Here is a 27,566-nt window from a genome sequence, read left to right as displayed (position 1 = left end):
TGCTTACTCTCAGATAATTTATGGAAGATATGTCTGACTTAGAGGTAGGGAAGTAGACCAACTCATATTGCTGTGTGGCCTGCTGGAGAGACAACCTTGGTGTTGCAGGAAAGTTGCTGATTGAGTTACTCAGAGGACTTCTCCTCTGGCTGATATCCAGGGCAGGACGGATTCCTGGCTACAAAACCATCTGTCTGCTGTTTCAGTGTCAGATTGAATGTGCAGTGGGAAGGTCTAAGACAGACTGAGGAGATGATAACAGGACAGCCATGAGTCAGCAGCTTGTTTGCCATATTGGACTTTGGTGTTCGAGCAGATAGTTTTCAGAATGATATTTGGTAGCTTCTTCAGCAAAGAGCAGTATTTATGGTTTTCAAACTGAAAATATCATATATGCTAATGAAAAGTAATATCAGTACCTCTAAAATGTTTAAATGTAAGTTAAGGCTGGTGTGACATTTTGAAGTGCTGTGCAGTAAACATTTTGCTTAAGTTTACCTCTTCTTAAAATTGAATCTCAGTAGATTTACATGCAAATTCCAGCAAGTACCAATGTTGTTAAGCCCTTGCTATGTGGACTTTTTTCCTCATTAATTTAAAAGCATTTATGAAAGGAAAAATAGCCAATGTTTTTCTAATTGGGTAACCTAAAGCAAAATTGCTAAATCCATATATGGGCACCAGACTATGATTTGTTTCTTAATGGGGCTAATTTTATGGAGATTTGAGTGATCTTAGTATCTCTGAAATCAGGTTACCTAAGCAGGTATTTAAGACAAATAGAGGCTGAGCCCATTCTTAGGTGTAGGTGTCTACCATGGGGCATTTGTGTTGTGTTTGCATTGTGGTCTTGGGGAAAATATTTGAAATGCTGCTGGAATCAATTTTTTTTTGTGAGAAGAGAGTGTAGCTTTATATATTGGAGATGTTTTTAAGGTATTTTGCCCAGATTTTTGCAGGTCAATCATAAGTATCAGGAAAGTCAGAACAAATAAGTTAATCACCTTAACTGGATTAGTATTGTATCTGTATTCTTAAGAGGAGTCAGACTTTCTTTACCCATTATAAAGCATTATTTAGAATGAAATAACTCTTTGCAATGAGATTGGTATCAGATATCTAACTAATAATATTAATACAGGATGATGAGACAGTGAAATTAATGTGGAACAACATGAATGGATTAAAGTTTTATGAAAAAATGTTGAAATATATGTTCTGTCTTTAAATTGACCATAACATATTTAAATGCACCTTAATATCTTTTGGTTTTATCATTTTAATACTACCATTTTCCATTTTATAATAGCCTTCCAGAAGTCTTAAATCATTTTTGAGCAATGCTTATGGTCCCAAGTATTTCTTTCTACAGAACTTTTACTTGAGGCCTCTGTTTACTTAGAAATTAATGTCCTCAGGTAATTTGGCAGCTCTAGGAGAACTGAAGATATGGTGCTTGTATTTTGGGATTAGTTTAAAACTATTATAGATAAAAAAACTTACATAAGAATTCAGAGTTTATTGTCTTAGTGTAATTATAGTGAAGGGCTGTATGGTGTATTCTTGACCAGATGATCTGAAGCATTCTGTTCTAATTGCCATTGCTTCCACAAGGAATCACTTTGTGTTTGATCACTGCAGGTTTCTGAGCTATAGTTTTGGAAAAGATGGTGCATTTTAAATATTTAAATCTATTTCCAGCTCTTTTGCATTTGAAAGATCTTGGTCCTGTAAGAATATTTTGTGTCAGTTCTTCTCTAGTTATCAATGTGAAAACTTTCAGAAGAACAGAGCTGACAAAACCCTCTCAGAACAGCAGGTCATTTGGCAGCTACGAGGTTCATTGTGCCTACTGCCGTGCTATGGGAGGCTGAAGCAGCAAGACAAGAACCTGTGTAGAATATATTTACTCTTTACCTGTTCTTCTGTGGGTTAAATCAGAACAGATTTTTGGCACTGAGCATCTGTGCATAAATTCAGTCTGAATAGGAGGTTATGAAATGAGATCAGCTCTGAAAAATAATACTAACCACAGCTAATTTTAAAAAAAGAATATAAATTGCTACTTTTTGAGCAGCCAAAGAAAATTATGGGTTTGTGTAGGCTCTGAGATTTTGCCATTTTTATACTTTTATACTTGAAACTTTATTTCAAAACAGGTGTGAACTCTATACATTAAGAAGAGATAGGTACTTTCATCTAAGATGACTACAACTACAGAATGCTGTAACAATGTTAGTTTAATCCATGTTACTAACAGCCTCCCCCTGCGCCCCCCAACCTGAGGAGACCTTTCTGACCTCTTTTGCTTCCTGAGTGTGTCTCCATTTACATTTCCTGATGTGGGGGCTGATTGTGTTCTTGGTATTTCTACTCAGATAATATGGAACCAGTTATCAGGTTGATGCAAACTTCAGTTAATGCCTGGCCAGACCAGATTTGAACCAGGCAGCTGGAGGAGAGAGATTCTCTTTTGTTTTGCCACAACATCTGAAAGTAAGGATGACTGTTAAGAAGGGGAGACCAAAGAATGAATGTAGAGAATAGTAATCATGTAAGGCAGGGAGGGGAAGGTGGGACAACTCATAATAAATAGTAGCATATCATTAAGGACAGTGCTTACTGTGCAAGAGAATCATCTCCCATGCTTGATGAGAGATAACTCTCATCATGAGAGACTCCCTATAATGCTTTCCCAAAGCATAGTGTGTACATTGCTGGTGGTTTGCAGACCACTTCAAAGTGAAACTCTGAACCTAGGTCTCTGAATCCATGCAAGCGTGTAGATCTAAAATACACACCATTCTCTTTTGAAATTGTCTGCAAAGAGTTCCCACAGTTCTCCTTACTGCAGGGGGGAACTCACACAGAGGAACTGATTTCAAGAAACCCAACTTTCTTTGCTACAGACTTTGTGTGATTTTTAGACAAGTTATTTAATTCTGTCTGCATAATGATGCCTTTGCTGTGAAATAAGGAGAATAGCACATCTCTGCCCCACAGAGGCTTTTAGTGAGAAAAACTGGAAGATACTGTGGCAGAAGGAAGAGATGCTCAATTATTACAGATAGTCATGGACTATCGTAGCATTTCATCATGTTTATCCCAAGTTAGGGCTAAGGTGCTCAGGCAGAGAACATGTGAGCAAATCTACAGAATGCTTCCACTATAGCTGTTTCTAATTAGTCATTTTTATGAGTTCCAGAGTCAGACAAAAATGAGGAGCCCTCCCCGTGTGTAGTTTCCTGTTTGCTGGGTGCATGTAAAAGAGATCTGGCCTTGATGTATGTTAATAATGAGCTGATAATGTAAGCCAGCTGAGAGATGTGGAGTTAGTCTGGTATGCTGCCAAGTGGGAGGTGAAAGTTCAGGAACTGACTCATGTTGCCAAGACCTGGTCCTGGGGAGAGGGTCTGCCCATTAATAGATTGAGTTTCTCATTAGGGCTACACAGCATATGCTTACAGCTTTTGGGTTTCAAGCTGAAACCCAATACCAGTAAAAGCCTGCTGAACAGAGCGGCAGATTTACTGGTAAATAAAGGATTAAAGGAACACTTGGCAGGGTTGTTGGACTGGAAACCTGACTGACCTTTGAAGTTTTCTCTGTATTGTAGGTCCTCCCTTTAAATTTATACCAAGAAGAGACTTGTTCTGCTCTTTACCATGTAGCCCATAGGGCAGGAGTTTTATATGGTCTGCTCTGTATCCATCAAGATAAAATGTTTGTAATTGTCTTCTAAATCAAATGCATGATATTGTGTCTAAAGTAAAACATAACAAGGAAATTGTTAGCTCAGAGGAGCCTGGGGTAAAGAGGCTTCTTTCCTACTCCACTTGCAGATCTTGTCTTTCTGTGGAGAACAAGTAGCATGCATTAATTTTCATAGCTTGGCATTTACAAAGTGTCTGAAACTACTCTTGTATCTTCCTTTTTTTTTTTTTTTTTTTGAATAAGGATATCCAGCAAACTAACACAGCTACCTGCTTGGGTTACAGCATGTGATGTTTATTACAGTTGGCCATGACTAGAGTTCATACATAGCTGAACAACTTCAGCAAATTGAAGTGCAGATAGGTTTAAATAGACTTAGAAAAGAAAAAACAAACCATAGTATTCTAAAAGCCCTACAGCTGACAAGAGTGTTAGTACAGTACTCTGGGATATCAGGGTGGCATTGACTTTGTATTTGTTTGTTCAAAGCGAAAATTACTCTCACTAAAGTTTTGATTCTTGAATTTACACAATGTAATGGCTCTCTTACAACCCTGACCGGCTTTACCTGAGGAAACATGGAGAAAAAGGAACTGCAGGATAGACATAGTTAACTAGTCAGTATAGTAATAGTTTCCTTTTTCTTTTAATTAATCTGAGTCTGTTTTGTTATGGAAACAAGACTGCAAGTGAGGAGGCAGCAGTAAATTTTATCTAATTCCTCTCCCAACAGAAGGGCTTTCTTTGTTCCTGGATGCCCAGAAGCCACAGGCATCTTTAATTATTGCAGAAATCATATTGTCTCATCCAACAGCCATGCTAGTCTACAGTCCTTTCTGATTTAAGACATCTGGTTTCAGTAAAGTTATAGCAGGGAGAAGGTATCTGACTTTCTTTGCTCAGGCATGGTATGACCAGTTGGTCTGAGAGTTCTAGAGTTGGATTTGCAGTTTATCATATAAAAATGAACTGTATTTGTGTGTGTGCACAAATATATAGTGCATGTATGCTTACACATGCAAAAGTACCTGTTGCACTATGATGGAGTGTACTATTATTACGTAAAGAACCGTATTACTACTTGTATGTAAATGAACACAAGCAAAATGACTTCTCTAACTCCAGAGGAGCTTTTACCAGATAGTATAGGCCAAGCTGTGGTGTGGAGTCCACTAGGAACTTGAGTTTACAGTCAGTGATGAAATTTCTGTGTGAGAGACACTCTTCTGAGAAACACTGCCTGGGAATGAGCAGTTGGGGTCCAGCATAGATCAGTGAGTGGAAATACGTGTGGGTATGCAGAAGCACACAACAGGCTTTGTGTGTTACAGCAGGACTGCAACAGGTCTTCCTCCCGTGTGTTAGCGCAGAGTAGAGTCAGTGCTGCTGACAGTTGGGGACAGCCATGTGTAGTGGCTCGGGGGCCAGCTGTAGGGGCAGTGAGAGCTGTGCTAAATCCAGCCTCTTACAGCCTCTTGAACTGTGGGTATGTCGTCTTAGTGAGATGCTGCAGGACCAATAGAGCTCTGAACACTTCTGATTAAATTAATAGCTTTTATTAAGCTATAACCCCATCCTCTGCTGCTAGTCTCTCTCATCAGAGCCGATGTGGTTGCCTACTGCAAAGCCAAGGGTGTGTTAGTTCAGCCAATGCTACCAGTAGTGAGTGGACAGCATTCATTAAATTGAGATGTCTTTAGCAAGCAACATCAGTTTCTCTGTCCCTTAGAGGGCAGATTAAAACACTCCTAACGCTTAATAGCAAATCCTGAGGAGGTCTTATGTAAACATATTCAGTGAGCACTCATTAATTTCCCTTAGGAGCCAGACTGAATGAAGATGATTTTCAAAGAAAGTGAAAAATTAATTTTATCTTTAAAGACTGCACCTGTTGGAAAAAAATGTAGGAGGGTCTCAGTGTGAATTAGGGATCTGTAGCAGGGATGTGCAGGAAGAGAAAGGTTTGGAAGTTAATTTAGGAAAGGACAAAAATAGTCCTTGCAAAATGTATAGCAAGGCTCTATTTCATTGATTTGTAGGGAGGTCTCACTAATTCTTGAGCAACAGCACTTTAGGAGCATGACACATTTAACCTCATAGAAAGACAGTGCAAGTCATTTGCTCTGTGCAATTTTTGTGGCACTCAGCACAACAAACCTGCATCCATCATTGTCACTTGTCTTTGCCAATGACTTTAATGACATCTGTGAAGCAACGGTAAGGTAGGAGTCATAGAAAATGACTCTGTTTTCCAACCAGCCCTAGAAAATACAACTCACACTATTGCACCTTCAGAGATGTGCAGGACAGCTTTTCCTTTCATGAATGCACTTCATCATTCCTTCTGGAAGACTCACTAGAGTGTTACTCTGCTTTGTACACTGGATCCAGTTTCTTGTACGGTGTTGTCATCTTCCTGCCTTCTTTTTTGGCTTTTGAATTTATCCCTGTGGTATAAACTTTGTCTTGGACAGAAAAACTTGGTCTCATTTTCTTCTGCATCCCACTTCCAAAACTGAAATTGCCACATGTCTTATCCCAGACACATCTCTCAGGCATGGCCACAGATGGTATGTTTTGGTTTGACCCTTTCTGGGTGGATTATAACAAGGCAATTAGAGCAAATAGACTTTGGAGAAGCACTTCTAAGTCATACCTTAAACAATAAAAGTAGAATTAAAAGCACAGGTACATGATTCTTGTTCTGAATTTCCTCACTATGACTTTGTCAGGTCTGCTTGTGTCCCTCTGGATTATTCCTTCTTCTGCATCTTACTCTTCCTCTTGAAGTTTTGACTTTTGCACAGGTTCCTGGAGATGCCAGATAGTGAAGACTGAGGCACTTAGTTACCATTCAGAAAAGTTGACAAGCTAGAGTCTAACCTTGGAAGCATTTGCTACCTTGCCTTTCCAAACTTCATATGTTAATGGTAAGACTCTTACTCATTACCTTCTTAGGTAATACATGTGCAGCATAATGCCAGTATGTTTCACGTGTCACGTGCATCTAGTTGGATTCATCTCTGACCTGGTGTGTCTTATCTCCCCAGAATGCAAAAGAGCACAATTGCCATGTGTTGTGACAGTCCCTTAAGCAGTCATCAAAATCTTTTCTATGTAACTCTCAGTAGACCTCAAACACTAAAACATATATTGAGTAGTTTTCTACCAAGCTCAGGCTTTGCATATTCTGGACTGAAATCAAGGCAAACAAAACAAGGGATTGTACAAGTACTGAGTAGGATGATGAAAATAGTTTTTTTGCTAATAACATTTTTCTTCCTTTGAGAAGTAAAACTCCCTCAAGACTATAAGACAGGAAGCTGAAAAGTTTGTTGAAGGCAGTTTTTTAAAACTACTGCTAATCCAAGTCACATACCCCTTCAGTCAGTTATCAGTGCTCTTGTGTAAAAGTTCATGTTATGATGACACGTCTAAGCAATGTGCTGTTGGAGAAATAAAACAGCTATCCGGGAGTTTTGCTCTGTCACAAGCACCTAAGGGTCGCCAGTGCATAGTCTGTTGGAGCATGGAAAGCTTTCAGCCATGAAAACTAAACCCCAGAGAATCGCTGTGGCAGTTGGTATGTTACTGAGCCTAAAGGTTAACTCAGCTCACCTTTAAAACATAGGGCACTTGTGTTAAGGAGCAGGCCACATAATGTTAAAAGCTTATTTTAGCATTTCCAGTGGCATGCAGCTTGGTGGCTTATTTTAAATACATGATCTTGAAAACAATTATTTCCCAGATGAGATGCTCAAGTCTGCAGCTCTTTTCACAGGTCAGGAATTCGTTGCTGCAGTGTTCCTACTAGTTTGCATGCTTGTTGGCTGTTTGCAGGAGCTAGCTTAACTTGCCCAACCTCTCAAAATCATGCACCTTCGGACATGTTTGTTATCAATTGGAATGTAAAGGAGGTTTGGAAATGGAAGGATTCAATTTGTGGGTAATGACATCAAATGAATCTAAAGATGTCTGACTTCAGTGCTTAGCTTTGATAGAAACTCCCAGAAAACTCAGTTCCCTATCTAAATAGTGGGGAAAATTCTTCTATCTGTTATGTATTTAATTACTCAGGTGGGATGATAGGTCTAGAAAGGGTTTATTTCATGGTGGAGTTTTTCATCTTCAGCCTTGATTGTACCAAGCTGTCTGAGTAATATCCCCTATACTTGTGTAATGCAGAGCACAGTGGAGACTGAATCTGGGTACCAGTCTTTTGGCACTAATGTAATGCAGAGTCCTGTTGTGTCACAGGTTGACTTTGTTTTCAATTAGCTGCTCCAAATGTACCTATTTACAAGAAAAATTATTCTTTTTTTTCTAATTGGGGTGCTAAGAGGAAAAACATAGTAATTCATTTATTGAGTCCCCTGTGTCCTCGTTCTACACCTGTGTAGCTGAAAGCTCCATCCTGCATGAATCTGAGCACTACTCATGCTGAGCTTTGTACTCATGGTCCTTGTTGATTTTTGTTGCAGTGGAGAGTGCTGAGCAAATTGCACCATTCAAACTCTAGGACCCTAATCTCTTTTTAAACAAGGAGCTTGTGTAAAGCAATTTAATGTCTAAACAGAGGAGTAAGTGCCTATCAGCATCTGACAAAGACTTCAACAGCAGAGGAAAGAACAGTGCTATTAAAACTAGAGAAAGAGACACAGGAGAAGGGATTTGATACATTGCCAAGGCCAGAACTCTTTGTTTCATGTTTGTAACTTACTCTTCTATGTCTCCATTTTTATGATACTTCAGTAATAAAAAATAATTTTATAAAAAGTGATATTCATGTAACTTCTCATTATGAAATTCTGGCCAAGGTTCAAAATTCCAGGGGAGGTTCTGTGAGAGATCTTGTAAAGTGAAATTTGAGACATCCTCTGCAGGGACCTGTACTCCATGAAAATTAAGCCTCTACATCAGTGTCTTCAATGGGAGATAAACAGTCCAGAACTCTGAAAAGTTACTGGTTAAGTAAGAAAATCCTGACCACGTTATCTACTTATTCCCTGCTTTGTGACTTTTTATTTTTGCCTGCTTTAAATGAAATAAAATAATTCCTCAATCATGTTTTACCTAGTCTTTTGCCTGATTAGCTCCAGTGTGGTGTTTAATCACAAGTCAATCAAATTTAGTGATAGCTTCTCTCATTTAATCACTAGAGAAGCTGGGTTGCAGAGGCTTCCTATGGCTACCATATGTTTTTTAATGGAGCTGGGAATAAACTCTGATGTCCTAAATCCTTTTCTTGTCCAGCCATCAGACAGAATCAGCTTAAGTGTTGTTTGCTTTGGACTTGTAGTGCTGACACAATGAATGAATGGAGAATCCATGGAGTTTACTACAATGAGGCAAACAGCATTGGAACGAAAGGCCATCATATGACATTTTACCTACTGTATGTTGCTCACAAGATGCTGACATTTGCAGCTTTTGAAAAGGGGAAGAAAACCTGAGTACCTGAAGGTGTCTATATAGAAGTTTTTCAAACCTTATCTCTTAAAAAAAGCTTTCATTAGTGGAAATTTGAGTACTAGATATTTATCTTTGATTCTAAACCATAAACTAGCTTAAATATGCCAGATGGTCTCAGCAGTACAGACAATCAGTAATGTCAGTACTGGGAGCAGGAGTGATTTCTGAAACCTTCACTGACCTTTGCGTGTACAGTGGTTTTACAGACTTTTAAGGTCATCAACCAGTTTGAGAAAAAAGTTTATAGATTTTGGTCCTGAATGTCAGTCAGTCTTTGACTAACACATCTTAGTTATATGAATTGAAGGTGATAGAGAAGATAGGTTTGCAATAAAAGGATATTTTGGAATTTCTGCAGTCAGAAGTTGAAATATATAGAACTGTGACCATCAAAAAATGGAGCTTGTAGGCTGTCATTAAGAGACTGCAAATGCATTTCTAACATGTAATTTTCACAAAGTTTTCCTTATGTTTCCAAATTAGACTTTAAAAGATTTTTCTTTTCTATTTGAGAAGAGACTGTACATCACAAAACAGCTATTGTGATTGGTATATATGTGCCTGTCATGTGAGTAATCCTGAGGAAAATGGAACAACCTGACAGATGTTGGATAATGCTTTATAATGCAAAGGGCTAATCCTGGTTTCTAATAGATAAATATTAAAACAAGAGGGTTTACATGTAATTAATGACCTCACTGTAGATGGTCTGCATATCTCTCTGAACATTCAAATTGTCACTTGAGTTCTTGACCAATGTACTTTTCTCCTTGACAATGAGTTCTATCATTTCATTACACACTGTATTAAGTACTTTTTTTAATCCACTTTGAATTTCCATCATTTAGCTTTAATGACTATTCCTCTGTCACTCTGTCCCTCTGTGTTTCAAAGATGTGCAGAAGTTCCTAGTGTACCTTTGTTCATTCACTGGTTTAGGTACTTTTGTAATTATCCTGACAGTTCTGAAATGACTGTTCTGCCTCTGCTGGAGAAGAGTGGAGGAAGTGTTATGTAGTCATAAATGTGCCACTGTGAGGGCCATACAAGGTGCAGAGAAAGCTGCTCTCATTACTCCTTCTTTGCATAGGCAGATGCCTTCTGCTTCTCACTGGCTTTCTCTGGCTAAGAGCCTTCTGGCTGAGGGGATGGGCAGATGGTTTCCTTGAAGGTTCAGTGGCTCATCAAACATCAGTCAGTGAAGATACATGGCCATTGGCCAGTAATCTCCCACCCACAATCTAAACCTTTAATTCACAGTCCAAAAGAAAGTTATTTCAAACCAATCTCATAAAAGAATGGCTTAAAAATATTAAGCTTTTATGACTGTTCCAGTGAATCCAGCACCCAGGGCTCCAACTCTGTGTGAAATCACCCCAAAGAAAATTAATCTTATACTGGAATCCAAGAAATAATAATATAGATCAGAATTCACTGTTTCATATCCAGCTCCAAAAATGAACTTGCTGGGTTATAGGAATTTGAGCTGGTCTGTCACACTGGAGACGGTGATGTGCTTAACAGATGCCTGTTTGGGTTCAGATGAAGTGCTGAAGCAGCATATGATGCCAGAAGAAGGATTAAAAAGTCACCAGGCTGTGACAAAGGGGGAGTAATTACTTGTAAGCCTTAACTTTTGTTTTTGGCTAATGCTACCTTTTGTTTGATGGTTCTTAATCTTTTCCATGCTTGATTTCATCTCTGGACAAGTTGTAACTCTTGTTTGATAGTGTAGAAGAGTAAAGCATTTACTGCCTACTTGTAAGTGAGGTCTGCTGTAGTCACAGTTAGTCTTCAGTACAGAAACATTTCTGCATTATCTTTCTCATCCTTGGCCATATTCTTAGTTTCCATTTCAGTTTGTAAAAACCTCCATGAAATGGGAATTTCACTTACTTGAACCCAATTGAAAGGCCAACAGGCTTCTTCCTTTAAGGATCAAGGGTCTTGGATGAAGCATCCAGGAATTTCTCAGGGTATTTACACCCTCTAGCTAAACTGACTGAGGAAGTTCAACTTCCATGTTATAAGTTACATTTGTATAAATGTGCTTGTAGCACTCCTATCACACAGACCCTGTTCCATTTTATTGTGCCCACATTAGAGTTTGAGCTGGCAATGAAATATTGCTCCCACAACTAATAATGTCATAGGGATAAAATGCCTAAGCTTATACTTTCCTTTAAAATGAGCCCCTGGAAAGGTATTTCAGTGGTTGAGCAGAAAAAGTCTAAAAAGGAGAAAAGTATTCCAGAGCACCTGAAGGCACTGGTAGGTGTGACTTTTCTTTCCCCTTCCATCACAGGAAGTCTGTTTGTTTTTCAAGTGGAGAAAATAATCTTAAACTTAATGATTTTTAATAAATAATAACTTGTGAAACTCAGAAAAACCTTGGCATCTTGCTTGAATAGCTTCTCTGATAAAGAACTTTGTAGCTGAGCTGCTAAAGCATACAAAAATGTTCTCTGGAAACATTGGTACTTCATTCTACTAGGACATGAAGGTTATTGGGTAGAGATGAAGAGTATAGAACAAATCCTTTAAATGATGGCCTGTAGTTGCTGATGCACATGGTTGGGATTCTAAAATAAAATGGACTATTTTAACTACGAGTTATATCAGTAAAAGGCTTAAAGTGCTTAAATAAATTGTCTAAAGTACAACCATCACTATGGAAATTTAGCACTCCATTATGTACGGTATGCAAGTGGGTGGAAATCTTTAGACTATAATAAAAAATGTGAAACTTTTTCTTCTTTTTACTGTCAGTCTGACCACATAGGTTTTTCAGTTTACCTTCAGCTTATTAAAGTGGCATTTGCATTGCTATTTCTTATTATTTGGCCAAGTCCTACATACGTTATCCATGTGATTGAGCCAGGGTAAATGATATGCCTAAAAAAAAAATGAGATTAAGAGGAAAATGAGACCAAACTGTTAATGTTTCAGTAAACCAAGATCTTCTTCCACTGCTGGACCAGAAGAAATATGTTGGCTTTGTTGTTTCCTTGAAAAGTACATGGTCCAAAGTAGATCATCTTTATATTCGGGATGTAACCCTAAGAGGTTAATACTTTGATTCAGCTAAAGGAAAATCAATCAGTTCAAGAGGTGGTATTTGCCAGCAGAATTAAAATGTATGCAAGGGATTGGACACTTAGAGGATTGTAACAGTGTGCTAAACTGACATCATATTTTAAACATGAATCTACTTGACAGCAAGGATGTTGTGCTGGCAATTCATTACATGCTTGTGTTTCACTGACAGGCCTTTTATGTTTTTCTTTTTCTCTTTTTGCCTTCTATTTATTTATTTTTTAAATATTTGTCCAGTCATAGCAGTTTGTTCATTTATGAGAACTAATTCTACCATCCAGTGGTGATGCATGAATTAAACATGAGTGAACATCTTATTTCCTTATTTCAAATGTATGGCTGCTGTCCTTTGGGAACTCTGATTTCCCCCTCCTCCACATTTTTCTTTCCTTTTTTCTTAATTGCCCAACACCTGCTTTCAAATCTCTTCACTTTCCCAGCACTGAGAAGTACCAACACGCTAGCTATGTGCACACTCAACAGGATTGAAGTTGTCTGTCAGCAGTAGTCATTTGGTGTAATGACAGATATTGATTTTTTTATTACATGAAAACATTTAATTAAATTTGACTGCATAATTAGCGTGCTCCCAGCCAGACGTGATAAAGGACAATGAATCTATTATTTGCAACACTCTTCAAGCTGCAGGCCTTGGTGAGAAAGCTGAAAGTCTGTCTCTGCAGGGCTTTTTAGAGATCTTTAGGTGTTCCTGAGTTGCAGATCAATCTGTGCGTTAGGCATTGCCCTTGTGGTTGCCTTTCTTTAGAGAGCTGAATGTACCCAGAACCATAAGTCCTGTCTCTGCTGGGATTCCTCAAGGACCTTGGGACTGACCTGTGTCTGAGGTCAAGGTCTATTTTTAAACATTAAAGACAATCTAGTACTAGATGCATCATCGTTCATTTACCTTCTGTACCTATAGCTGATCTCTTCAGTGTGTGTTAGGGAGAGGACTTTGAGTAGTATTATGTAATCCACATGTATTTTAACTGGTACTCCGTTGTTATCTACCCTAATTTAGGTGACAAATTTTACCTTTCTACTATATCTGGTTTTAGTCTTTGTAACAGGAAAACAACACCTAGATCAAAAGGGATCCGATACTCAGCTGAAACTTAAAATTGTCCAATATGTACTAATTTCTCTGTGCATCTTCTATTTGCTGAAATATTTCTAGCCTGTGATGTGCCTCTGCATTTAAATAACTTAGAAAGTGGTGGTACTGTCAATATTAAGTTGTGGAGGTGTAGACTATAGTGTTAGAAACAGTAATGTGAGAGCAAGGTGTCTTCACAGAGGAAGAGAGTGAAATGGTGTGTGTCAGTTCTTAGAAAAGCAGTTTCTGTCTTTGGCTGTAGGACAGGAACTATCTTTGATCTCCTGGCCAGGGTTCCTGCAGTGACGGTGATTAGCAGTCCTTTGGGGGCTGTGGTTCAGTGAACTATACTGATGTACCAAATACCTTAATGCATGCTGTAACTGAACAGAAAGATTGGAAAGACTGGAGGGAAGTTTCTAAATGGGCAGAAAGTTTGTAAAGGGATGGTATGACCAGAAACAGATGAGGAAGGTGAGCACATGAGTAGCTTAAAAGACACCGTGTTTATTTATGGAATTGCTTTTGGGAGGCTTTGGCTTTGGTGTGTGCAAACTTCGGCAAGTGTGCTTGAAGTTTTGTAAGGAAGATGAGACATTGCATGAGGATGACAACCTATTTTATACTCATCCAGGTGACAGTCAAAGTATTCAAAGTGTAAATTGCAGATCTGCTGTGTATTAGCAAAGCACTGCTGGCAGTTGAGCTCAACCATGTAAAATGGTTACTGGGACAAGGATTGCTTCTCTTATGTGATTCTATATTCCCTCTGGGAGGATGAATAAGTGATCGTGCTGCAGACAACCCTTTGTCACCTGTGTGACAGAACATTTATCATAGATAAATGTGAGGTAGTGCAAAAGCCTGCATTTTTGTGTTTTCATTTGTGAATATATTGTAAAAAAGAATTAGCCACATCTAAATTTGTGTCTACACTGTAAATATTTTTGCATGAAATAGTGCTTTTCCCTGACTTACCAAGTAGCTCCATTAAAGTTGTAGTGAATGTCTCTTTGAACCTATAAGCAGATTTGATCTAACTCACATCACCTTTTCTTTTATTAGTGACAGAATGTCGAGGGGTCTTGGACAATAATCAGAGATTTTCTTCATTACCAACGTACCTACCTGTGAACTACCGGATCTTCAGTGCTGAGACATCTTTCTTTCTCAAAGAAGCTAACCAAGAGTTCATGAGAAATTCCAGTTTGCAATACAGGGTGGAATCGTTCTTCCCATATAAAGCCAAGAGACCACCTATATTAAATGCCAGCTATGGACCTTTTTCCGTTGAACAGGTTGTGCCCCAGGACCTAATGTTAACTTCCAACTTTTTTGGATCTGCTAACAAATTTACTTATAACTGGAAACTTCAGGCCTACATAATGAGCAACAAAATTTACCCGAGCAAGCCCAAAGTGCAGGTCCTGTTCTACATCGTGGGCAGGGACTGGGATGACTATAGCACCACGGAACGGCTGCCCTGCCTGCGGGTGTTTGCCTTCCGAGAGACGCGGGAAGTCAGAGGCAGCTGCAGGCTCAAAGGGGATCTGGGGTTGTGTGTGGCAGAGCTGGAGCTCCTGCCGAGCTGGTTTAACCCCTCCACGGTTGTCACAGGCCGTAAGAAGCCACTGGATCAGTTTGAAGGGAGCCCTGTGGAGCTTTATTATACTATTCAACCAGGAGATGAGAAAGGAGAGTGTACCGCTGAGGATATAAGGAAGGGAAATGCTATCCGGCCAGGAAAAGATGGTGTGGATGAGACCATGTCCCACTTACAGAGGATTGGATCAGTCAGCCTCTATCGAGGCCAGGAGACTTCTCAGCTAACAGAGCTACGGCTGGATAGTAATATTGTTGTCTGGTTGCCCTCAAAGCCTGTCAAGCAAGGAGAGGTGGTGAATGTTTATGTGACAATTGCCAACAATTCTACGGTGGATCAGTTCATACTCAGGTACAGTAGGTTGTTAATACATATTCCTAATGTGATAGAACACAGATGTTGGAGACATGGGATGAATCTCAACTCATTTGATGTCAAGTTGCTCCTAGTTACTGAAACATATTATTTTCCTCCATCACTAGGAAGCTTTTAACCTGTATGTCATGCCATTTATCACATGCCCATGTGATGCAACAACCTACAAAACATGGCAACTGGCTGTTTTAGTGGGATCATTTCTGTGCAATAACAGACAGGCATCAGAAAAGTTCCCTGCTTTACAGGGCTTTAAAATTATGGAACTTAAATGTAGCAAAACTTCAATTACCTGCTCTTCTTTAAGTGCTCTGGCAGTGCTTTACCTCTCCCACACAGAGTGGTTTTGTTAAGAGAGGGTTTTAGGGAGGGGTTTAACTATCTAGTTGTAGTTAAGTAGTGTTTATCTTTGCTAACACCCTTTAAACTAAGGCCTAATGTGTTTGATATTGCTGTTGGTTGTAAGGGACTGTTAAAAGTGAGTGCCATTATTTTGGGTAGGAGTGAATACAGGTGAACACAGGACCTGGGAACACAAGAACTGCCTTACTGAGTCAGATCATTTTCCTTTTATTTTCTTCTTTAGCAGTTTCCCTACTGATCAGATGAAAATCCTTTGAGGATGACAAAGACTGGGAAACTTGTTAATCACTGAAATATTTCATGTATCTTTTTTTTTCCTTGTTACCAGGCTTTAAATTCAAGGGAAATTTCCATGGTGATAAGCAACAATTGCTCTTTAAAGCCTCAGGGAATCAGAGTTTCCCAAAAGATTCTGCACATGAAAGTATTTATTTCTAAGGCTTATAAGAATTAGATTAATACATAGTTGACAACTACTGAGGAGAATAGCCTTTAGAACAGGAAGTGTCACTTGGCAGATAAAAGGCTTTATTTTAAAAAAGGAGGATTTTAATCATCCCAGAAGCGTTCTGATGTTTGCAGCTTTGGTTAAATTGGTGAGATAATCTCCCAGACACCTGTTTACTGAGTGAAACCTCCGTTATAGAAGCCTTTTCTGACATTATTGCTTATCTTTTATTGAAAATCCTTTTTCACAAAGCAGTAGGAAAAGAATACTTTTCCACATAACAAGCATAGCTATGGTGAAAGAAGAAATCCAAAGGCAATGAACTGGGTATTTGCTGTGTGGATGGGAGAGGGGGATCACCCTTTAAAGGTCTGTGTGTCAGTCTTTATTTTCCTGAAAAGTGAGTTGAAGATAAACAAGCTTGTTGGGATCTGGTTATATATTTCTTTGCTCAGAAATGAGTCTGACTGCCCAGGCAAGGATACCCTTTGCATGCCAAGAGGTGCAGTAGAGAGATGATTATGTGGGATGTCAGTAGTTTCCTGTGTGACTTGTTATAGACAAAATTAATTGGCTTTGGTTTTGAGGACAGGTGACTGATTCATTTGAGGTCAATAGTCTGTTGATATATTGGTTGTTCTGTGTTAGCACAATTGCAGAGCTCAGGCCACGTTCTCTTGCTTTTGGTGAAAACAGGATTTGCATTTTTGTTTATAATTACTTTGAACCTGACATAAGAACACTGGAGGCTGAAGAGACCAAAATTGTTTTTAAAACAGCTTTTGCTTGCACCAATCAGGGATGGACACATTGGTCAGTGTCTTGAGGTGTGTTACAGGGTTGACTCACCTTCTAAAAATCAGTTCACCATTCAGTGTACTGGCTCTTGTTCACCACCAAAGGCAATAAAATCTGTGTGGGATGTTCCAAAGCAGTCTTGGTTTTAAAAACTTTGTCTTTCAGGTGTACTAGTTTCTTGTATCTACCAAAGATGCTGATCTATGCAGTTGTTAAGACATCAGATTGATGTTTTGCTTAAAGTGTACAGGAGAGTAATTCTATGTAAAACAGAAAGAAATGTTTTTAACTGTTTTCCTGACACTGTAATAGGAAGGCACAGCTGGTATCTGCTGGTGAAAGTAACATGGGACCATGCTGTGAATCATGATCTGTGGGTTCCATTCTGTTGTCTGCAAAGGTTTCTTTTGTGGTTTTAGTAGCAGAGGGCTAGGGAAGGGCTGGCAAAGCTGAGTTAAGCTTCCAGTTCTGTGGTGGAAGTCTCTTGTCATCACTGAAACTTCCTAGATTGAAAGAGTATGAAATTTGACCAAGGAATCTAGGAAATGCCTGTAACCTACAGAAAAAAAAGCCAAGTGAATACAACAGCCAGAGAGTTGCCAGTGCATATGCTGGGTCTGCCTAGGGGCTCCTTTAACCTTCTCCATGGCCATTTGCCTGATTAGGTAGAGAGCTGTATGCTCTCCTGCTCGTGGATTCCCAACAGAGCAAACCCTACATCCTATGACATGCATTCACATTTAATCATCCTAAAGAAAAACATACCACACATTATCCTCAGGCATAGTGGATTTGTTTATTTTCTGCTTCTTGTATATTATTCATTGAGGTATTGCAACATCCAGTACTGAAGCAAACAGCATGTGATCTTTGCTTTGGTGGGGGTGGAAATAATAGCTACAAATCTTCTCTGGAAAAAGGAAAGTAGACTGGTCTAAATGACCTCATATCCACAAATCATTGCAATTGAAACTGTGCTCTTAAATTCTGTCTTAATTCGGAATCCTATTACTGTATCTGTAAATTTATCAGCCCAAGAACACCAGTAAAGTCAAAAAGAATGACTAATATGACAGAGTGAAGCATATTATGCATGGTAGTACATTAACACAGTAGGAACACTGGATAAACACAGATTTTCCTTTCTCTTCTCTAGTCAGCACAGGGCTACTGTGAAAGCAGTTCAAACAGTACTGATAGGTTATAGGATACAGTTCATGGGCCTGTTCCTGTCCTGCTGTGTCACCTCTGGTAAGTCTTTACAGACATTTTATATATGCAACGTAGAAAATATGAACAGTTGTTCAGCATCACTCTCAGGAGTGAGAAGCTTGTTTCAGTCCTGTTCTTAAAATACTTTGACTTCCTCTGATAGAAGGTGTTTCACATTTGCCATATATATTAACAGCAGTAATATGAATGGCAAAATCTTGATAAAAGAGCTGCAGAAATAGAGAAGGAGGAAGAAAATATTGCACAGCATTCCTACTGTTAAGGATGTCTGGACCCCCAAAGGAGAGATGAATTACACTTTCTGCTGGCTGCTCAGTAAGTAAAATTAGTGTTACCTCTAGCAGTTGGGTGAACTATGAACAGAAGAAAAGGAGCATCAATATAGGACAGAGAAGCAACCAAGTAGCAATATTTAAAATAAAGATCATTCAGGTCTTCTGTGCACTTCCCAGAGCTGTTAATTTATAACACCTCTGGGTTTATCAGAGCTACTGTGATTTGATTGTCACTTCACCAATTGCTATGTACATACACTTTTCTAATCTGACCCATCATGTGTGTTGTCTGTAAGGATTAGAAAGCAAACTCTGTAGGGCAAGACTCTGTTCTTGAATACTTTTACAAACTATCCTCACAAACAGCAGGCTACAAATAAGGGGGAAATCATAACCATATTGAAAATAAGCTATTCTTGAGAGATTAACCTACAGAAAATAACACATAGCTGTCTGTGTATGCTGAGCTATTTGAAGGTAAGTGGGACTATGGACACTTGATTTCTGTTTGTAGTGCTGGGAAGTTGGTGAGCTGAATGCGTTAGGCAGCTTTGAAAAGGTTGGCCTGTGTACATTGCCATGTTTGTTTTGTAACTAAATGCTTTTCTAGCTACTACACCATTAAGGAATCCTTCTGTCTGTTTTTCATGTCGTGACATGCCACATTTGATCTGGTAGAGCACTGTACAGCACAGGGCCAAAGCAAAAGTGTGTGGGAGTGCTAAGTGTTTTATGTTACTCTGCTGGGCAGCAGCTAATCTCTAACTCATTCTAGAAGGTGCTGAACCACCAGATATCCTGATTTACAGAAGGTATTGAGCAGGATAAGCAAGAGAAAGGGGATGAAGTTGTTATCTGTCCTGATTAAAGAAGAGAGGTGAAAAACAGTAATACTTCCTCACTTCACATCAGGCTCCTTACTACAAATTTTGCAATGCAGCTCATTGCATCTGAAGGGATGTAAGTTGTAAACACTGTTACTGGGTTACCTTTGTCCAGCAAACACATCTGTCTAAGATTAACAGATAATTAGTAGTGATTATAAATCTGCAGATTGGAAGAAGGATAAAGGATAAATGCAGTGAGGAAAGCTATTAAACCCATCAGCTGAGACAGCTTTATGTGTCAGTACCTAATGAGTATTGACAGCAGAGCTGTGTTAGGTAGTATTAAGAACAACTGAAAAACTAGAGGAAGATACAGGTGTAAAGTAGCACTACAGAATAGCTGTAGCTGGAAAAAATCGTTGCAATTGTAACGTCTGTGTACTGCCTGCTTGTAAATCTCAGTATTTCAAAGACTAGATCTTATGATGTGGCCAATAAATAGCCATTTTTGAGGCACTGGCCATGAAAAAGGGGGATCTCCAGCACTAACTGTTTTTCCATGAAAGATCTGTTTGAGCCTCCCTTGGGAGTAAACCACTCAAGAGGAGCTCTCTGTGCTTGGCACTGCCCTCAGCTGTTCTGCCCTGATGCATATAAATCCCAAAATAATAACTGTTTCAAGCAATTAGTGTTTCATTTTAGATCCTGCCATTTTAACCTTACCTTCTGATGAAGTAACCTGTATCACCCTGAAATTCACCTGTGCTTAATTGGTGGTTTATCAGTTTTTAATGCTGCAGTGTGGTGGCATCTCTGCAAACTCAAGTTACATTGTAATGACTAACTGAAGCTGAAGTTAACCAGAATATATGAGACCAAAACCAGAACTGAGTTCACTCTATGTTTTGTGTTAGCCCATAATTCGAGACATATTATCTTGAGTACCTATTTTACACAGTAAATGGAATGTTGATTTCCAACTGTGAAATGAAGTGTGGTTTTTAATACTGCTTCATATTCTAAAGCTAATGCAGCTCAGAGTGAAAGGAAGAGACAAAATGATTTGGTGGGATACTCTTCTTGGGCATACATGTGTGTCTCCAGATGTGAACTGCAACAAAACGTTTTGCATTTGCTATGCGGCTTTGCATCACTCAAATATTTAAATGTGATTTTGCTGTACAAAAGCATTTCAGTGAACATCTGAAGGGAAGAGCAGCTTGAAGCCCTCTCACTTGCTTCTGTTGTCTCATTATTTCATGGTACCTTTTCAGTAAAAAAGACCCATGGTTTTATCTATTGCACACCTGTGTTAAATAACACCCATATAGTCTCTGAAAGCTAGACTTCCTTTTATAGTGCCTTAAACCTTCTCTTTAGACATACATCTTGTAGTCTGAGACACAGATAAAACTGTAACTAATACTTACATACTTTTCTTTGTATGGTGTATCTCAGGTGCTCTGGGTAGTAAACTGTTGCTTTGGATATGGCTTCTCCATTCACACTTCCATTATGAATTTACAGAATGCAAACTGACTAAGATCTTTCAGACTTCAATCACATTTTTTCTTTGTATCTCTTTTTCAGTAAAGTCAGCTGTTAAGTTAAGACTAGAGGGAAAAGAAAAGAGCAGTTTGGAGAAACTGTCCCAGCCTTCCAGTCCATCAAAGGAGTTTCCAAGTTGCTTTATTCTATTGGTAGGGCCCATAAAATGAGGTGCTAGGCCAGGGGTGGCTTGCAAAAGTGTTCAGAACTGAATTATGGCTTGAAGGGGTTTTGCACATTTCATTAATGAAGAGTTTATATATATCATTTTGTAGTGTTTACCCTTGTGAAACTTTATTGTTATTGATTTTTTTGGCTTTCCCTTCTGTAGAATGATTAGTAACAATTCAGCTACAATTCATTTGGAGCAGGTTAATGGAGGAGAGGTAGTGCTCTAGTCCTTATTGTGCACTAATTAGGAAGTCAAGAGAACTGGATTCTCCTCCTACTTCTCTTCAGGACTTACTGTGTTACTTCAGGCATGTCATTTTGCTTACATCTTCACCTTCTCAGATTGCTTGTTTGTACTCTACAAAATTAAGGGAAGAGACCGGGCTGTGCTCTGTGTGCATCACCCAGTATGGTGAGCTGCTGGTCCCTGCAGGGCATCTGTGTATTACATAATACAAGTGACAGTAAATAGTACAAAAATTGTTACACTGGGAGGCTTATGATTTTTGCAAGTAAGGAAGTTGTGATAGCACCTTGCAAGTGCTTCATTAAGATTTCCCCAAAGTAAATGTGTGATTAAAAATTCATAGCAATCATGTGCTATCATTGCTTATATACTTCAATAAGCAATGGGGATATAGTCTGTTGAAGTACTTCTAATTGTCATTTACTAGACAATGTGACAGACTAACAGCAAAGGGTAAATATTTCCCAGCATAGCTTTGAAGTGCATTTGTAACATAAAAAGCACTTTTGCAAGGAAGAGAATATGTTCATGCTATTTTGAGAATGGTATCACACTCCAGTTAGTTTAATTCCATTAGGCCTTAGCAGGCACTTTTCATGGACATCCGTGTCATACCAGAGGCAGCTGAGTCCTCTAAAGAAATGACTCATTCTAAAAAATGCTGATCTGGAGAGGATGTTCTTTAAAGAGAGACTCAGAAAGGTGCTTCTCATCAGAACAAGTGAAGAGCTCACTTGAATCCACGGTAGCAGTTAATCAAGTTTGGTAAAGTTTCAAAAGGAACTAATGATTAAGTTGAGATTGAAAATACTTGGAAAAGAGAAAACAATGCTCTTCCCCTGACCCTTTTTAAAAGCCTTTAAAATAACATAGTGTTTGAGAAACCCTCTGAACAATTCTGACATCTCCAATGCAGTGTGCTCCTTAGGATTGAGAATATATTATAGATTTGTTGTTAGAAGGCTGTGTTCCTTACTTTGGCAATCATTTGCTGATTGACTGTGACTGAGTCACTGGAGCACAGCTTCACAACCATTGAACCAGGAAGGGACATTAGCCTCCAATATGTTCAGGAGCTGAGTGGTCAAGTTCAAGGGTGCTGAAGCCCATAGAGTACTCAGCACTGAGAATCAGAAGTTATAGCCTCTTTTTGAAAATGTTATGCTGAACACCCTAGTCAGCTGCCTGGAAGTGGAATTCCTATCACGCAGAAGCCTTACAAGAATTAACTAAATCAGTGGTGTAATACTTGTGGGAATGTTCTTTGTATTGTGAATGCAGGTATTTCTGAAGTGCATGTCCAATTGAAGTCTGTGGGTTCTTTGGTCCAAGTCCAGGCTATCTCCCATGTAATTGTCAGCCCTCCTGGTTATGTGACAGATAACACCTACGTTTTTTTACATCCAGACTAAAACATGAAATCCAGACAACTGAGTGTAGGCAAATCTGAACTATATATGTAGTTTATATAATAACTTGATGTAACCTGACTATAAAACATGTTTGGACTTCTGGGACACAGGCTTGTATGTTCAGAAACTTTCCCTAGTATGCTGATTGGAAAAGTAGCAGGGATTAATAGGGGCTGTTGTAGGTTTTGACCATAAATGGAAGAGAACAAAATTATTGCATCAGCATTTGGCTGAACAATTGCTAGATATGGATGCTGGTTCAAGTGCTGGAGCTGAAGGTTTTGGTTAACTTTTGGCAAATGCATGTGCATATCTGAGTTTCAAAAACTTCATATGGAGGTATCTTGTTAAAATCCCCTCTTGTAAGTAATTTCCCTTCCATCATCCCCTTTAGTCTCAGCAAACTAGTAAGGTCATTCCTGACTTCTTTTCCAAATATGCTGCAGCACGTGTTGCTAAATGACGCTGTAGCCTCTGGCTCTTGTCCTGTTTTGAGACGCTACTCTGAGATGTTGGCTTCTGCTCTGCCTGACCTTTGCATCTGCAAGGCTGCTTAAAGAGGAGATAAGGCACCTCTGCTTAATTTCTGTTTAGACTATTAGCCACTTGCATGACTCAAGTTACAACAGTTAATTAAATCCTTGGTTACTTGCCTAATTAGAAACAATGGTGGCTCGTTAAAAGATCATGCCACATAAACCTCAGTCCTCCCTAACCTGCAGTAGGGAGAGAAATTTCATACCACTGGGAGTGGTTTTCAGTCGAAGCTAGATAATGTTTCCTGGCTGTCTGAAAAAGACTGTGATCTGATGCATTAGGGAATCTCCTGGGAATCCTCAGCGTAATTATGTGACAAGCTGTTGGGTTCCAAGGCCACTGTAAGCAAGAAAGTGTGTGGGCCTGTAGGTCTGAATGGAAGTGAGTATCCCTGAGAAAAATTGTATGGCAAGGCTTTACAACCTAGTGCATCTGTTTAAAGCTGTAAAAGCAGTAGTGACTTGCTGGAATGATACTGGGAGGGATGTCAGCAAATCAGCAGGGCTTGCAGGGAGAGGGTTTGGAATGAAAGTACAGGGACTAATCCAAGAGTAGGTACCTGGTCTAGTACAACTTTAAAATCTGATGTTTTTATCTGTATTGTTTTATTGGTGCTTGTGGGGCTCATTATTTAAGACAGAAGCTGTCAGATTGATTGAAGTTTCTGTTTTGGCAGACTGCTGCTCCTCACTCATGACAGCACAAGTACAAAGAACTTGAATTGTTTATAAGTTCTTATGGCACTTCACAGTTAAAATTTCCACAGAAGGCATGGGGATGGTGGGAAGTACTGGTCTCTACAGAAGGCTGAGCTTTCCTATAAGATATAGAGTGTTTGACTCAAATTTTTGTCACTGTTTCCTTTGGGACTCTGTAGGGATGCTCTCTGTTTCCATGAAATCTCACCCTGCCCTATATATGCTGCCTCTACAGAGAGGTGCTCACAGTCATGTATAGTATTCTCTAGAAAAGAAAGTTGCATTTCTGTAGACTTTCAGTGCACAGGAAAGCTGCTTAATTCATAGTTTAGATGAGACTGGTTTAAAAAGAAATTCAGCATCTTTGTTTGTTTGTCTGGTTCCTGGTGTGTTACAAAATGTCTCTATTAGCAAAGCTGCCAGGGGGTTAATTTACACTAACAAGCCTAATCATCTCCAACATCATTTTAGGTTTTCATATCACTGCTTAGATCAGCAAGGCTAGAGAAAAGAAGACTTGAGTAATAGTGCATATCTTAGGGAAAAAAGAAAAAAAGAAAGAAAAATGGGGGGAAAGCATTTCAGACATAGCCCTCTGCATTCTCAGCTGTCAGGCTGCTTTAAAAGATTTGCTTTTTCTTACAAGCTCTAGCTGTAAGATGTAAGCCTTGATTTCCAAAGTGCTATGAGACTGAGCTCTTTGTACAAGAGACAGGCTCAGTAAAGGGAATATGTGGTACTTCCACACCAAAGTCTAGAGCTTGATTCCTCAACCTCCCCAATTAGTCATTAAGCAGAACACACAAATAGTTGGAGATCATGAGTCACAACTTGATTTCACAGATATGAGTGTTTGACATCCTAGACCATAAAGTCATATTTAAGTCTTTCACTTTCCCCATGGGTGCTGCGGAGGGCATTAGAACTCCACAGGTGATCATTAAGGCACAAATGCTGCTGACCAGCCTAAGGGGGTTCCTTATTTGATGTATTGGACACTTGTTGATTCTATTTTGAGGAAACTAAATTTTCCTATGGACTGCATCACTGCTGACTCAGCATTCTGAGCTTTGTTATAGCTTTTGAAGAAATTAGTTGCTGTGATGGTAATTGCTGGAGTCACTGAGTCACTTGGTGTGCCTGGTCTCAGCAGGCTGTAGGAGCACCACCAGTAGCAACAAAAATATTTTTCTGCTTGAGGTTATGTCTAGCTTAGACAAAGCCCTGATTGCATGGAGAGAGTTCTCCCTATGGAAAGGAAACACTAACCCACAGTAGGAGCCTGTCACTTAGGAAAGTACCCAAATGTAGTCCTGTCAAAAGTAATGAGAATATTCACAGGCTTTAGACTGCTTTTTATCCTTCTGGATTTGAGACGTTCATGAGAGGACATGTTAGCACCAGCTTCTGTTTTTCTCTTCCATAGCAGCCTGATTCCAGTTTTCCAGTAGAAAAGAATGACCAACCCATTTTTTATTTGGTATATACTTAATTGCTCTTGGTTGTGTGGTGATGACAATGGACAATCAACACTTACATATTGCACTTGGAATATTGTTTTCTGAGACAGCAGATGATACAAGGATGCTATTCAAGTTTTAATTTGTCTGCTTAGCACATGCTGAAGAGAACAGAGCTGATGTGAACAGGAAGGCTCAGGGCAAATCCAAGAACAGAGAGCAGGCAGTGTCACACAAGTTAGGTGTAGTGTCAGGAGGGTCGCACATCGTGCAGCATTCAAGTAGGTGACTTGGATCCTTGACGTTGGACTTTGATTTACTAGTGAGTACTGTTGTGATATGTGAAAGGAGGGATTCCAGTCCTAATGAGCTCAGCTTTGCAACAGTCTCTGAAGGGAAGCAACAGCAATTTTGTAGCTTTGGTCCAGCAGGGCCTGGGCTGGGTGACATTGTCTTTCAAAGCAATTCTTCAGTGACTTTCATGGTGAAGTGTTAGTATCTTAAATAAGACTGTTCAAAGCTCTAGAAAGGATATTGCAGGCTTCAATCTAGCCTGGACAAAAATGTGTGAAGATGGTCTAAGACTCTAGAGTACTGCTTAAGATTTTTTTCCTCTTATCTGAGACATTGCAATTGTAATTAACACTGGGTAGAAATATTGATGTAGTTGAGGGAAGATTTTATCAACTGGCTATAGACAGTGACAGCTGTAATTGTAATATTTTCTGAAAGATCTTTAAATAAGTCCTGAGTAGTTGTTCAGAAATTAATATGCCTCATCTTTCTCTGTGTTAGTAAAGTATGGCTGTGCTGTCATCTATAGTTTGCATTCTTTAATCTTCATAGCATCTCAGGTGATGGATGCCTCATCCATTGCTATGGTAACAGCTGGTTTTATTTCTTACTCAAAGTAAACATTGACAAAACCCCTCTGTAATGTGTTCTTTTTGTTCATCATGTACACCTAGTGGATGCCATAGCTGTGCAAATATGTCCTGATTGTAGTGGATAGAGAGCAATAAACTGAAAGTCTAGTGCCCTTGTGTGTAACTGGTTTCACCTTTCAACACATGCATAGTTTTATGTTGGCTACTTCAACTCTGTTTTCATTCCTAACCCATGTTTCATTAGATTTCAAATACTTCAGGGTGGAAACAGTCCCTGACTGTGTGTTGGTGAGTGCTTAAGGGAAATGGGATCTAATAGCAGATGAGGCATGCTAACTTTGTTTCTGCTCTTAAATGGCTCTATTTTGAAGTTGAATTGATCCCATGAACAGTTGGCAGTTCTTCAAAATCCCTCCCATCCCTTCTCTGAACACTAATGATGGGAGTAGCAGTTCTTTTCCTGTGTTAGTACTACTGGGGTTTTTTTGCCTTAAAAACACCCCAAATGTCTCATGAAAAGCTGTGTGAAACTGTGGCAGCCTCAGTCCCCTCCATGAGGCTCTGCTACCTAGTTCCTCTCAGACTGTGGTTCCTCACAACCTATGTGCAGCAGGAAGTGCTATAACAGTTCCTCCCTCACAGCAGGACAGGTGATTTGCTTTGAGTCTGAATACTCTGCAACCCCAGTGCTACCCCACTGGGGAGAGCTGTTAGGTCTGCCACTTCTTGAAAGGAAAAATGCTGTTGGAAAAAGTCTTTCTGCAAATCTTTTCTAGGGTTCTCCCTGTCACAATTATATAAAAAACAGAGTAATTAAATTTTGGATTACAGTAAAAAAAGGATCTAATTTTTATCTACAAGGAGCTTACATGTTGTGTAGTATATGCTATAGGCTTTTGGAGTGATTCAGGTGAAACCTCATTAAATATCTTTACAGACCTGTTAGGTTCATCTCTATTAACTGTTATAGGAATTTCCCACGAAGAAATAGCCTTGCACTAAAATCAAGCACAATTTAGTCTGATTGACCATGCTATTGGGAGTGATGACATTAAAAATGTTATTCATGGGTAGAAGCGTTTGCAGGGTTGAAGCTGTAATCTCCTCTTCTGCAAAAAAGCTTTTCATGCCCTTAGCTGCATGTGCTGTGGCTGAAGCTAAACATGTGCAGTAACTTTTAAAATCAAGATCATGCTTTATGAAATGCTGTTTAGTCCTCCAGATGGGAATGTGCTATGTACTGCAATGAATATTGTTGAAAGGGGTCTAATTGCTTACAGATTTGATAGTAATTAGATGATAGTTT

The 27,566-nt window shown here is 39.2% G+C and overlaps 1 protein-coding gene across 2 annotated transcripts in view; it reads left to right on the top strand.

Moving 5' to 3' along the window:
• The window catches only part of TMEM132C (transmembrane protein 132C), a 198,207-nt gene that overhangs the window by 39,510 nt on the left and 131,131 nt on the right, over positions 1-27,566 (top strand). Inside the window, exon 2 of one of the 2 annotated variants that reach the window (XM_062009842.1) lies at positions 14,444-15,332. The exons of the other annotated variant lie outside the window; for it this stretch is intronic. Coding sequence (XP_061865826.1) covers positions 14,444-15,332 — 889 coding nt within the window. The remainder of the gene's footprint in view (positions 1-14,443; positions 15,333-27,566) is intronic. 2 annotated transcript variants of the gene reach the window in all.

Source organism: Colius striatus, chromosome 17, assembly GCF_028858725.1.
Source record: "Colius striatus isolate bColStr4 chromosome 17, bColStr4.1.hap1, whole genome shotgun sequence".
NCBI lineage: Eukaryota > Metazoa > Chordata > Aves > Coliiformes > Coliidae > Colius > Colius striatus.
This window is presented reverse-complemented; position numbering and strand designations above follow the sequence as displayed.